Below are 14,433 nucleotides of genomic sequence, written 5' to 3'. Positions count from 1 at the left end.
TAGTTTCTGTTGTAGTCAGGAAGTTCAGATTGTTAGAAATGTTCTAAGATGTTAAAAGATGGATATTTATTTTCAGGTTATCAGAAAACGGAAACTGAATTTTCTTGTTTATGTTAAGAAAAGGCGACAGAACTTATGATAGATGCTGTTGTCTTTGAGTTTTGTTTTTGTTCGTTAGCATACCAAGAGTTTTTTTCTTTTTCTTTTTTTCTGCTGGAAGATTTTCAGAACTTATCGTTCATGAATTAATTCTTTCCACCATTTTTCTTTTTTCCGTTTTTTTTTTCTTCTTTTTCTTCTTCACTTCCATTTTCTTCTTCATCGTTATTTCTTATTTCCGACTTCATCACTATTTTCTTCATCCTCTTCTTTTCCTTTTTTTCCTAAATCATCATCCCCCAACCTTTCCTTTTTTTCTTCTTCTTCTTTTTGGACTTTGATTTTGGTTTATCATCAGCTTCCATTTCGTCCTCTTTATCTTCTTTTCCTCTTCTTGTCTTCATTATCACTAGCCTCATGTTCTTTTTTTACTTCGACTTTCGTTCTTTTCATCTTTTCCTCTTTTTGTCTTCATCATCACTTTCTTCAACCTTCCTCATGTTCTTTTTTCACTTCGATTTTTTTCAGTTTCCAGTTCATCCTCTTCATCTTCTTTTCCTCTTCTTGTCTTCATCATCACTTTCTTCAACCTTCCTCATTTTCTTTTTTTACTTCGATTTTTGTTCAGTTTGCAGTCCATCCTCTTCATCTTTTCTTATTTTTGTCTTCATCGTCACTTCGACCTCCCTCATGTACTTTTTTTTACTCCGATTTTTTTTTTTTTTTTTTTTCATTTTCCAGTTCATCCTCTTCATCATCTTTTCTTCTTCTTGTCTTCATCATCACTTTATTCAACCTTCCTCATGTACTTTTTTTTACTTCAATTTTTGGTTTTTGCCTCAGCTTCCAGCCCATCCTCCTTGTCCCTCTCACGGCGCAGATCATCTTTATGCATATTTTCGAACTGAAAAATACATCCTGTTCAGCCGTTGGAGGACGATATACGGTGAGCCTCAACTAAAAGCAGGTTCCTTGTCAGTAATAATCTATCATTACGTACCGGTAGCGAAGACGGAACCCCCTCATCATAGTTCGTGCAATACCGCAAATCCAACCCCGAGAAGGATTCGAAACCTTTTACGAAACCATCCGATACCATTACCGTCCCTTCACAAAGACTTCGAAACCTCCAATCCAAAGAATCCCCCTTTTTTTCAACATTATCTTGATTGCTATCATCGCCCGGCCTTGGTGAATCATGCCTCAAACCTCGGCCGCGGGTCCTATACGTTCTCAGACACTGAGGTGCAAGAGACAAGGTTCCGGAGCCGAGCAACCCCAGGAGGATGTCGGCGTGGTTAGGAATCGGAGACGGCCGTAATTGGGACGGGAGGCCCCTTGTTGCATGTCCACGGAACATTCCCGCGAACTAATGGTTGTTCCTCCTCCCCATATATATCTTTATATGTGGAACGTGTATAGGAAGGGCTAGCTTTTGCATTCTTAATCACATGTCCGTGTGTAACCAAGTGGGAGTAGGGCATTTGCATACGACCGTGAATTGTTATTCGCCGATGTGTATGTGTCTATGGAATTTTCAAGAGGGGGTGGGTGCACACACACACATACACACACACACACACACACACATATGCATCTCCACTATATCCTGCTGGTCACATATGCAATACAGTCGCTCTTTTTTTTTCTTTTTTTCTTTTTTTCTTTCTAGGAAAAGAGAGATGTTTGATATTGTATTGTGTGCCCTGAAGAATGCTGGAAAGAGAAAGGGAAAGAGGCCCTTTCCATACATCGATTATATTGTATCCTGACCACGGGTCAACAATTTATCTATAGTAATCAGCGTTATCTCTTCCCAACATGCAAGACTGAGATTATTGGCCAAGCCAGTCGTTGAGTGTGGAAGCCCCAGAATATATGAAACAGTAATAAGGCTCTGGAAACGCCTGTAAAGGATCGGAAACGCTTATACCGTATTGGAATCTTTGTGTGTGTGTGTGCTTTTGTTCGAAAATTAGTACGTTTATGAGATCGGGGCTCATTGATATGAACCCGGTAGGATTGTAGTCAGCCTCTGTTGTGGACATGGCCCCCGTAGCATCCTCGTGAGCCTTTGTAGCTTAAAAAGGAAAAGGGTTCGGAGGGGGGACGGACATAAAGACGGACCCAGAGAAGCAAGACCTTCTGGCGACGCGGAGTCGTAGATCATGCGGGCTTATGGGATTGAGGCTGGGCACGAAATTACACGTGTTTTATTTGCATAAGAGTTGGTCCAAAGATACCTCAGCCAGAGACCTTAGTCCTCTTCTTCTTCTTGTGCTTCTTCTTGTTCTTCTTCTTCTTCTTCGTCCTCTTCTTCTTCTTCTTCGTCCTCTTCTTCTCCTTCTTCTTCTTGTTCTTCTTCTTCGTCCTCTTCTTCTTCTTCTTCTTCTTCTTCTTCGTCTTCTTCTTCGTCCTCGTCTTCTTCGTCTTCTTCTTCATCGTCCTCTTATTCTTGTTCTCGTTTTCTTCTTCTTCTTTGTCCTCTTCCTCCTCATTTCCTTCCTCTTCATCATCGTCCTCTTCGTTTTCTTCTTTTTCTTCTTCTTTGTCCTCAGTTTCCATCTTTGTCTTCTTCTTCATTTTCTTCTTATTTGCCCTCTTCCTCTTCGTCCTCCTCTTCGTCTTTTTCATTGACCTCTTCTTTGTTTTCTTCTCTTCCTCTTCTTCGCCCTCCCCTTTGCCATCTTCTTCGTCATCTTCTCCTTCGTCCTTCTCTTCTTCGTCCTCTTCTTCCTCTTCTTCTTCTTCGTCCTCTTCTTCGTCCACTTCTTGGTCGTAGTGTCTTCGAGTAAATGAGACTTGTCAAAGAGAGAGAGAGAGAGAGAGAGAGAGAGAGAGAGAGAGAGAGAGAGAGAGAGAGAGATAATCATCCCACGGAGCTTGGCAAACATGTACCCACCCACCCACACAAGAGGGAGGAAAAAGTCCTTGGACAAAGACGAAGAACAAAAAGAAGAACAAGAAGAAGAAGAAGAAGAAGAAGATCTCCTGAGTTCGCCGTGTGCCAACTAGTGAAAGTCTTGAAGTCACGATTTCTTGCTTCATCCTCCTCCTCCTCCTCTTCCTCCTCCTCCTCCTCCTCCTCCTCCTCCTCCTCCTCCTCCTCTTGACAAGGGTTCTAACTCTACAAAAGATTGCGCCAATGTTGACAGTCTTTCGCTCTTGTATGTACACAAACTCGATGGCGGAGCGGGTTAGGGCGTCGTTACTTGCGGCGAAGGTCGAGGAGATGGAGGTTCGAATCCTGCCACCGGCGAAGTTGAACCAAGGACATGGTTCATTAAATCCCACGCTACAAAGTCCTCTGTAAGGGGCACCGTCCTTGCCCTCCAATGGGAGGAGCTTGTGACGTTAAACCATATCATGTACAAAAAACTTGGTGTGTACGTGTGTGTGTGTGTGCGTGTATTTCTATTCCATATACCAAGAGCTTTTTCCCCTTACAAGGGAGGTAGCCAAATCAGACCCACGTACTATCTATTCCCACCCATTCTACACCCCCATCCACCACCCTCCCCCCCCCCCCTCCCATCTCAACTCCTCATGGATGACGGGTCATCCCTGCATCCTGCCCACCGCTTTGGATCAGAAGCAATGTAGCAAGGCACAGCACATCCACAGCAAGGCCGCTTCACTTCGTCGGCGAACCCCCACCCCTCTCCGTCCCCTCGTGCAAACGGAGAGGGAGTATATATATATATATATATATATATATATATATATATACATGTGTGTGTGCTTAATGAAGGAAGGAACCTATCTCCTCACCTTACCGATAGTCCTTAGCTCAACACGGAACTGGATAAACGTGGGTATGTGGAAACTATCATCTGACATAACTAGTCCCTTAGAATAGAATAATGTTATTAATTTATTCATTTATTTATATCTCCCCCATCATCTCTCTATCTCTCTTGATATCTCCATTTCCTCTCTCTTGATATATCTTCCCCTCATATCTCTCTCTCTCTCTTTTTTTTTTTTTTTTTTTTTGTGGGTGGAGGGTATGTTCGGAATTTTGACAATCATTGAGAGGAAGTCTTGAACCAAAAAATGCTTTTTACTGCAAATTGACAGGCACAACCACGCTTGCCTCGCTTGCAGATTTTTAGCGGAAACCCATAATTTACACAAGAATGCTTGCGTGCTTGTTAGCACAAGAAGTAATTAGACGCTGGCATACCGTTTTCTATGAGAGTGAGAGAGAGTAAGAGCCTCTCTCTGTCTCGCTCTCTCTCTCTCTCTCTCTCCTCTCCCTCTCTTTAGCTCCTTCTCTTTAACTCCCTCTCTTTCTAGCTCTCTCTTTCTATAGCTCCCTCTCTAACTCTCTAGCTCCCTCTATCTCGCTCTCTCTAGCTCCCTCTCTTTCTAGCTCTCTCTCTCTCTCTCTCTCTCTCTCTCCTTCTCCTCTCTCTTTCTAGCTCCCTCTACCTTTTTTTTTCTATCTTCCTCTGTCTCTCTCTTTCTCACACAGAATCTCCCTTCTTATTGAATTAAATTACTCGTATGATAAGTGGCGAGATTGGTAATTACTACCCTGCCAAAGGCTTCGTCCATCAAATTATCTGTTCAATCGCCAAAGTTGAACACATCTTTAGCTTCAACTTGGCACTTCTATTGAGAACATGCACAGTAGGCAGACGACATATCGTGTGAACGAAAGATTATGAAATTGAACGAAAAATTTTGGACACCTTTGTCTTGCTCTGTAGTCTCGTAGAACATCGCGTATTTTTGTTATTTTGTTTTGTTTTCTATTATTATTATTATTTTGTTAATCTATATGATTATCTAATCTATTTATTTAGGATTCCAAATTTATTGGACAAATCATTCTTCCAAAAGCATATGATTTTTTTCATTAAATATATATATATATTATATATATATATATATATATATATATATATATATATATTATTAATGAATTTACTTATTTGTTAATGTAATTACTTAATCTATTTATTAATTCATTTTGGATTCCAGGTTATTGGAAGATTTGTCCTTCCAAAAGCATATATATTTTTTCATTAACTATATTTTTTTTACTAATTGGTTTACTTATTTGTTAATCTATATAATTATTTAATCTATTTATTAACTCTTTTTGGATTCCAAATTTATGGGATTTGTCCTTCCAAAATCATATATATATTTTTTTTTTATATAAATTTGTGTGAACCTATATTATAATTTTCTATTTGATAATTCATTTTGGATTCCAAATTTATGGGATGATTTGTCCTTGCAAAACCAAATCAAATCATTCGCCCATCCGTGTTCATCGTGACGTGCGCGCCATGGCGCGTTCCTGTGACCGGGGTTGGCGCGGTTAGCATTCGCGCACATGCGGCGAGATAATAAACACCTTCGGGGGACTGAAACGTTACCGGAACCGGTCATCAGGAGACATAAATCATTCTTGCCGGATTTCATTTGCATCTGGGAAGGGAGGCTAGAGTCTGGTCTGTGCGAGAACAAAAACAAAAGAAAAAAAAAAGAAAAAAAAAATCTTGTGTGTGCGTGTTCACGCACCCGATGCACAGCTCCTGGTTCTCGTAGACCCTGTCAAGCAAATCGATCAGGGTCGTTGTGTTCGATTATAAATCAATCATGAAACAATTCGTGTGTTCGTATGGAAGGAGGGGGAGGAAAAAGAGGTGAAGGAGGAGGAGGAGGAAGAAAAAGTGAAGGAGGAGGAGGAGGAGGATGTAATGGAATCCCCGTTCCAAGCTTATCTTGTGATATTTTGGAGACGTATGGAAAGCTCACCAAAGGAACAGGTTTTTGTAAATTGTCATAAAACTAAAAAAAAAGGGGAAAAATTGAATTTTGGAAACCGAAAATGTGTGCTTGTAAATTTTACATTCGTGTGACATCCATAAAACGGGGATTAATTTTGTGTCTTGGGGGGAGGGGGGGAGAAGTTGAAAAACAGGTTAAGAATTCGTGGCTTGAATTAATTGGAACACATGCAAGTATTGTTGAATGTCAGAGGGACGGACGAGAGAGAGAGAGAGAGAGAGAGAGAGAGACGGTCCGACAGAGGCGAAGAGTACGGGCTCAGGGGGGGGAGGGGGATGGTTGGGGGAAGGGGTAGGGGGAGGGAGGGGAAGAGCATTGTCTTGTGGTTAGTGGAGAACCCAGTTTTTGTAACCACTTCCCCGGCAGACTCTCCCGAGGCTCAAACCGCTGGAACCTCTGAGTTTGCTTCTGTTGTTGAGAGGAGAGCCGCTGTATCACACCCATGTATCTTCTTCAGCGGATGCCTTTCGTCTGGGTAGCCTAGAGTTACTCTAGGTGTATTTCTTCCAATTAATACATACATACATATACCAAGGCTTCCCCCCCCCTTACAAGGGAGGTAGCCAAAAAGAAAAAGGCATAAAACCATTCCCACCCATTCCATCCCTAAATACACTCCACCCCCCTCCACCCTCCTCCCTCCACCCTCCCTCTTATCTTAGCACCTCCTGGATGACGGGTCATCCCTACACTCTTTCTCCTTCCAATTAATGATCTGATTTTATTCTTCTGAGAAATTGGGCTTGGACAACCTAACGTCTCGATCCTAAGGTCCATCCTGCAACTGAATTGAATCGTCTGATGACTAGTGGGACTTGATGAGGTCGTTGGACAAGGAACGTCTTTAGTTAAAACGATGCTTGAGAGATTAGGAAAATCTTATTCTTGGGGTATTCAGGGATAAAGGAATATTTTTTAGAGCACAAAAAGGATTATTTCTGTTAGTACTTAGTCATGTTTCTAGGGAAAAGAAAGATCCTCTTCTAGTATAGAATCCTGCTAGGATACGGAAACAAGCTCCCAACCCAACTGGAGATTCGGAGGTTGTTTGTGTATACTAAGGAAGGAAGAGAAGCCAATATTACAAACTTCATACACATCCTGAGGACCACACAAGTTGTGGCGAGATATATTAAGGGTTATTACTTACTACAGCATTGAACTCACCAGCTGCACCCTCCCTAGACACTAAGATTATCGTATTGCTCAGAGTTTCTGGGTTTTGTAGCGATACAAGTATACAAATCTGGTCCACGCGCAGGTTGGGGGGCGGGGTTTGGATGTGACGTCATGTCGCCTAGTCTGAGTTCGTGACGTCATGTCGACGCTAATGACGTTTTTTGTTCAAAATAATCAGATTTTTTTGGATTCTTTTCTGTGAGGAAAATTTTCTTGAAGTAAATAATACTTTTTTGTGTTCTTTCAAGGCTTCAGTGGTTTTGATTTTGAAGTTTCTCTTTCTCCTCTCTCTCTCTCTCTCTCTCTCTCTCTCTCTCCCTCTCTCTCTTTCTCTCTCTGTTTCTCCTTCTCATACTCTTTCTCCTTCCCAATGCTCTTCCTCTCCCTCTTCCTCCTCCTCGTCCTCCTTTTCCTCCTCCTCCCCCTTCCCCCTTCTCCACCTCCCTCCTCCCCCTTCCCCCTCTTCCTCCTCCTCCCCTTCCTCGTTCTTCTCCTTCCCTTTTCTCTCTACCTCCTTCCTCCCTCTTCCTCCTCTTCCTCCCTCTCCTTGTCCTTCTCCTCTTCCTCCCCCCTCTTCGTCCTTCTCCTTCCCCCTTCTCCTTTCCCCCCACCTCCCTCCTCCCTCCTCCCTCCTCCTCCTCCTCCTCCTCCTCCTCCTCCCTCCTCCTCCTCCCGAATCGAGACGTCATTATGAATTACATGCTGTCAGAGGCGAGGACACCCCGAGGATCCTGAACCAGGGTCCCACATTGTGAGGGTATTGTGCCTTAGCGCGAGGATAGTGTGACTCACTGGGGAGAATATTGTGACTTCATTGAGTGAATGTGGGTCCTTAATCTCTGGGTATTGTGACTTCATTGTATCGATATTGTGTCTCACTGGGGAAATATTGTGACTTAGGTAAGCGAATGTGTGTCTTAGTGGATGGGCATTGGTGTCATGGATGGGTATTGTGACTTCAATGTGTTGATATTGTGACTCACTGGGGAAGTTTTGTGACTTAGGTAAGCGAATGTGTGTCTTAGTGGATGGATATTGTGTCACAAAAAGTAGATATTGTGACTTTAATGTGTATTGTGTCTGTGTGGATGACTATTGTGCCTCTGTGTGTTGGTATTGTGACTAATCGGGTGTGTTATGACTCGTGAATGTGGTGTCTGAGTGGATGGATATTGTGACACAATTGATGGGTATTGTGTCTTCGTTGGATTGGTATTGTGACTTGTGTGACTGAATGTTGTCTAAGCTGTTGAATATTGTGTCTTTAGTGGAATTATGTTGTGACTGAGTGTTGGGTATTCCACTTGAATGAGTGATAGTGTGTCTTATTGTGTAAAAATTGTGTCTCAGCTGTAGGTACTGTGGCTTAGCTAACGGATGTTGGGACTTAGTGTTGGATATTGTGACTGAGGGATTTTGTGTCTTATTGTGTCTCAGCTGGAAGGTATTTTGACTTAGCAAATAGATATTGTGACTGTGTCTTAGTTTTGTGTCTTAAAGGCTTTGAAATTAAACAGTATCAATAAGGAATTAAATTCTTCTTTATAGATAGAATTTTTATGATAATCTTTATAATAGTTAATAATAGTTTATTTTGTTGGTATTTTATAGTGTAAATATTTCACTTAATTAGTTTATATTTTATATTTGATTTACTTAATGATATTTTAATCATTTATTTAATATTTTATCATTTGTTTGGTTAGTACTTCATTTAGTTAATTATATTTTATTCAGTATTTTATAGTTTATTTAGTTGATATTAGTGTACTTGTTTAGTTAATATTTTGTAGTTAATCTAGTTAATAATATTTTATCTATTTAGTTAATATTGTGTATTTAGTTAATAATATTTTATAATCTATAATAATATTTACTTGGAAGACGTTTGGGTAGCGAGTGAGTGAGGGAGGGAGGGGAAGGAGGAAAGTGGGCGGAGCCAAACAGACGCATTGCTCTGCTTGTTCAACCGTAAAGAATGCATCTCGATAACAAGCTACGTTAGCTGAGTCTAAACAAGAACTAGTCAATTCAATTTAGAAAGAAAAACTAAAGCTCTGACGTCAGAGGAAAGGCGCTTGTAGTGTTTTGTTTTGTTTTGTTTTTCTTGACGTCATGATCGCATATTTTTTAATGACGTCATGTCGTTTATTTTCTTCCCAAAGTGAAATGATTTTATGTTTGTTAATAAGACGTCAGCTTTTATTTATTTATTTACAAATATATTTATTTACTTTTTATTTTTAACCAGATATTTTAGTTTCTTTTTGTAGTTTTGTTTTGTTTTTTTCTGTCGTTTTTGATACGTGAATGAGCGGAAGCTTGGATATATCGATACGACAACCATGAAGGGATTTGATTGGCTGGATCCACGCCTTCCCTCGGCGCTGATTGGCTGGGCGGTCGATGATGTCAAGTCGCGCTTCATCTTGGTTTCATTGCAGACGACAAGGGGTCTAATTTGAGTATTCCAACGTAGAATACCCGTGACTATTTGCAATGAAATAGTAATCTTGTTAGACTACGGAAGGAAGAAGAGTTGGGGAGAGGTCACGAGGTCTGATGGTGTGGAAATGAGAAATGATTCGTTTAGTAAATTTAAGCCCCGCCCACCCAATATCCTTGCATTGGACCGAAGAGGAGGTTGCCAAATAGCGTTTTTTTTTTCCAATGAAGGAGTTGTTATTTGTGAGTCAAAACACATGCATGGGGTGATCAAATGGAAGGATTGTATATTTTGGTATTATGATTAGTAGTATATACCCGATAGTATGTGTTAGTATGGTTTGATATTGTCAATTGAGAATGGTCACGACTATTTTATGATATTGAGCAATTTTTTTTTTAACTTTAGAATGTTCATTTTTATTCCAGGGTGTTTACAAAATTCCCTTTATTTATTTATATTTTTTATTTATTCATTTTATTTGTTTGTTTATTTTTTTATTTAATAATATTCTTATTTATATGTCAAATGTTTATGATTTTTTCTTTTAGTGTAATTTTTTTGACAATTTCCCCCTCTATTTCCAAATATTGAATTAGTTGATTGTTATCTTCTTATATATTTATGGGTATTTGTTTATGAATTTCCTTACATTTATCTTATTGGTTATGATTTACCTAATATTTCGTTTATGTATACATTTATGTATTTGTGTAACGCATTTACTATTGACATAACATTTCGTATATATATGTATCTATTTTTGTATATATTTACTTCTTCATTGTGATTCACCTAATATTGATTTATTTATATATGTTTTTTTTTTTTTTTTTTTTTTTTTTTTTTTTTTTTTTTTTTTTTTTTTTTTTTTTTTTTTTTTTTTTTTTTTTTTTTTTTTTTTTTTGTACATGTCCATCAAACTGACGACTCTTTCCTTCCTTGACAGAATGCCGGCCTTGCTCCGAGGACGAGATGGTGCGTCAGTACTGCCGAAGCGACTTCGTAGCCCGTGGGATCATTACAGGCGTCTCGAACGACCCACGTCTCCTAAAGACCCAAGTCACCGTCTCGGCGTCCAAAGTCTTCCAACAAACCTCCCCAGTCTTCCGCCCGGTCCACCGCCAGCCTTTGGACCCCGGGAACAACGCCCTGCGCGCGGACGCTGCCACAGGGTCTTACGAGGGTGTGGTACAGGTTCCTCTGAAGTGTGGAGCCCAGCATGGGGAAGGAGAGTTCATCTTTATGGGCAGGATCCGTTTAGGAGAGCCCATGTTATGGTGTGCGCCCCGTAGGATCGAGTGGGCGGAAATTACCAAAAGGGCGCTTAGTGCCGGATCCGCGCATTGTATTCTGGAGACGTGATATTCACTCGGGGGGATTCTTCCTGGGGGGAGGGGGGGATTCCTTCCTGGGGGGGGGGGAAGGGCGTGATCCCGTTGGAAAGTCAAAATATGAAAAAAAGCAAAAATTTGAAGAAAAAATTATATGACGATGAAAAATCCCGTTACATCCTTTATGGATACGGTTAACGTTTGGAAATAAAGTGACGGCGAGGAAGACTATAACGTAACGGGAAACCGTTACAGTGTTACGGAACCGTTACAACATGAAGCGATTCCGTTGCCAATGTGAAACCGTTACAAAATGACGACAAACCGTTACGAAGTTACACGAAATCGTAACAAAGTGACGGAAAGGCGTTACAGCGTGACGGAGCCCGTTACAAAATTACACAAAACCGTTACAAAGTTCAAACTGTCAAGAGAAAAACAAACACCGTAATGACCCGAAACCGTTAAAATTGGCGGGAAAAGTCGTTACGAGTGATTTTTTAAAATTCCTCTGAGACGTCATCATGTTTCTTCGTGAAGAACAAAGACAGAAGAAAATAAAAATAATAATAATTAGTGTCGTGAACAAAAACAAAGAAAATAAGAAGAAATTTATAACAATGATAATAATAGGTGCCATATGGAGCCATTTTGTTTTGTGTCTGTGATTGTGTGTTTGGGGTGAGGGAGGGGTACAGCTGGTTGAAGGGACTTTGTGTACCAGCTGTATCGCCAGATGGTGTGTGTAGTGCTATGCTCGCAATTGTGTACGTATGTATGCATGTGTATAATTTTTTTTTTTTTACTTTTGGCGAAATGTATAGTTTAAGCAATTTTTATATGTTTTTGGCGAAATGTATAATGTAAGCACAAGGTGCAATATTGCGGGATTCTTTTTTCATGATATGGTGATGATTTATGGGCTGCTGTTGTACAAACGTTGTCTCTTCTTTGCTTAAGCAGCTGATCTATCCCTGTGTAAGTCTCTGTCCTTATGTTTCCTTGTTGTATTGTGTTAAATACAATTGCCAACAAGACAACATTAATACTGTATTACTCTTATATGTATATATATATATATATATATATATATATATATATATATATATATATATATATATATATATATATATATATATATATATATATATATATGGAGGGGAGTACATATTTACTCTTTACAAGCGAGTTTGAAAAAGAAGGAATCACTAATATGGCAACATTCCCTGCCAGTCAGTTGGGACTGTTGCCATATAGGTGAGTCTTACTTTTTCAGGCGCGTTTCAACAGGTGTTGTCAGGACAAGTGTTGTGTTGTCAAAACATGTCTTTTTGTTGGCAAAGTCTTTTAATATTATTATTTCTTTTTTCTTTCTTGCTGTGTCCGTCAAGAGGGGCTTTTTATTCCATTGCTATTTTTGCACAATAATGTAGCAACGAATCTGAAGGTGCCATTTTATGTATAGATAATTTGTATATATTGTATGTATAAATGTATATGGAGAAGAAGAGTATGTGTGTGAATGTCTTAAGGGCATAACATCATTTTGATCTCATTAATAGGGTATGATCCCATCCGTCTGCTATTTGATTCCATCACAGTTGACAACGAAATTGATTAGAGAATGATCAGAAACTGATTGGCAGAATCAACTCATTATTATTTGTATATAGATTGGGCCCAACCACAAGTACCATTAACAGATTTCAAGAAAACATCAACAAAAGAAAATTCGAATTTGACTGAATTTTTTGTAATTTTCCAATTCCATGCTAGTCGGAGGAATGTACATAGTATCTATAGTTTATATTCATTAATCGTCATAGATTTTTTTCATCATTATTCGCTTAGATTTGTAATTATTATGTTTTTTTTTTCTTTCAGCCGTGAATTCGTTGTGCCAAATTGTCGTGTTCATTTGTTTGTGTTGTTGCTAACTTCTTTCCTTCATCGTCTTTTTAATCCACTTGTCGCTTCTCTTTTGTTTTGCTGCTACTTATTTCTGTACTTATGTAAACAAATTCTCTACTTATTGGTTAATATTTGTATATATTGTGTATCAAATAAATTATATCTGAAAGTTTATATTTTTGTTTGTGTAATCCTTAATTTTTTTTTTTTCGTCTAAGACGAATTATTTTACCATTTTTCTACATAGATTATTACTAAGTCAAAACAAATCTTTTTTCTCAATATCTCAATGTGGACATGACACATATTTTTGGTTAAAGAAAACAAAGGATTACAAAGACGGAGCATGCCGACAGGAGACCTTTTGGTCCATAACTAGATAGGAAGTGAAAAATATATATAATGATAAATAAATAAATAGATAAAAAATATAATATAGATAATGATAGATAAAATAGATAAAAGCATAGGTATAATTGAATAATAAACAAGCAGGTAAATAGTAAATAAATTGACATATGATAAATATGATCAAGCAAATGATAATAAACAGACAAATGATAACAAAACAATATGAAATAAATAAGTAAATGAATATACTGATAAATAGAATAACTAAAGACAACATACTTTTAGATAAATATATTCACAGAAGTGAATAATTAGTGAAGTGAAAAATAATGAATAAAACTAATGGAAAAGTGAATTTAACAAAATAAACGAATAAATGAAATGAATGACCCTATAGAATATAGATGAAAAAATAGATAAATGAATTATTGAATTACAATGGCCAAATACATGATAAACTAGTAGAATTACTGAGTAGATAGTTGATAGTACCAGAGGCGTTTACGCCCTTAAGTTGACAGCAGACTAGGCTAGCATGCTATTTACTTTTGCTACTGAGTTTGAATAGAAACGATTTGGGTGACGTTATTTTAGACGAAGAACATCTCAACAATTTTGTGTCAAACATTCGTATTTTAGGTTCAACTTCTCTCAGTGCGTCACTCAGCTTCTCTCAGACTCAAGAGTGATTTGACTTTTGCAAATTTGAAAAACAAAAGATCGTAACCCAAATCGTTTCTTCTCAAACGAAGTAGCAAAAGCAAGTAGCATGCTAGTGAGATATGCCTAGCGTGCCGCCACATTTAGTGGTCAGGCCACTTTTCGTAGGCCTCTCCAAGAACCACAACCTCGAAGAAGAGGAAGAAGAAGAAGAGAGCAAAGAAGAGGAATCTTGTTCTCTTATTTGTCAATATGTCTCTTTCCGAAAATCTCTCAGACCCAAAGGCGGAGTTGTGGTCTGGAGTCTTTGTATTATCAAGAGGAGCCTCCTGGTGGAGAGAGAAAGAGAGAGAGAGAGAGAATCTGAGTGAGTCATCCCCCACCCCCCGCCCACATACCGTCCGGGCGCCTTCTCTTCTATCACCTGAATAAAAATCACTCAGATTTAGCCAGAATAAAGACATGCAGGGCGACACATTAGACACAAGCCTAATGGCGAGTACTGTCAGAAACCCCCTCCTCCTCCTCCACTCCCTCCACCATTCCCTCCAACAACCCTCCCTTTCCCTTCCCCCTCCCCAACCCCTCCAAACCTTCTCCTCCTCCCTTACCCCCTCCCCCATTCCCTCCAAACTCCCTCCTCCT

General features: G+C 39.1%; 1 protein-coding gene across 1 annotated transcript in view; it reads left to right on the top strand.

Annotated features, from left to right (window-relative positions):
* Nucleotides 1-10,916, top strand: part of LOC143041421 (meteorin-like protein) — a 122,222-nt gene extending 111,306 nt beyond the window's left edge. Inside the window, exon 3 of the mRNA XM_076213266.1 lies at nucleotides 10,482-10,916. Within this exon, the coding sequence (XP_076069381.1) occupies nucleotides 10,482-10,897 (416 nt within the window). The 3' untranslated portion in view covers nucleotides 10,898-10,916. The remainder of the gene's footprint in view (nucleotides 1-10,481) is intronic.
* The last annotated feature ends 3,517 nt before the right edge of the window (nucleotides 10,917-14,433 follow it).

This window comes from Oratosquilla oratoria, chromosome 31 (genome assembly GCF_046742065.1).
Source record: "Oratosquilla oratoria isolate Oo_2021 chromosome 31, ASM4674206v1, whole genome shotgun sequence".
NCBI lineage: Eukaryota > Metazoa > Arthropoda > Malacostraca > Stomatopoda > Squillidae > Oratosquilla > Oratosquilla oratoria.
The sequence above is the reverse complement of the archived record's forward strand: the minus strand, read 5'-3'. Positions and strand labels throughout refer to the sequence as shown.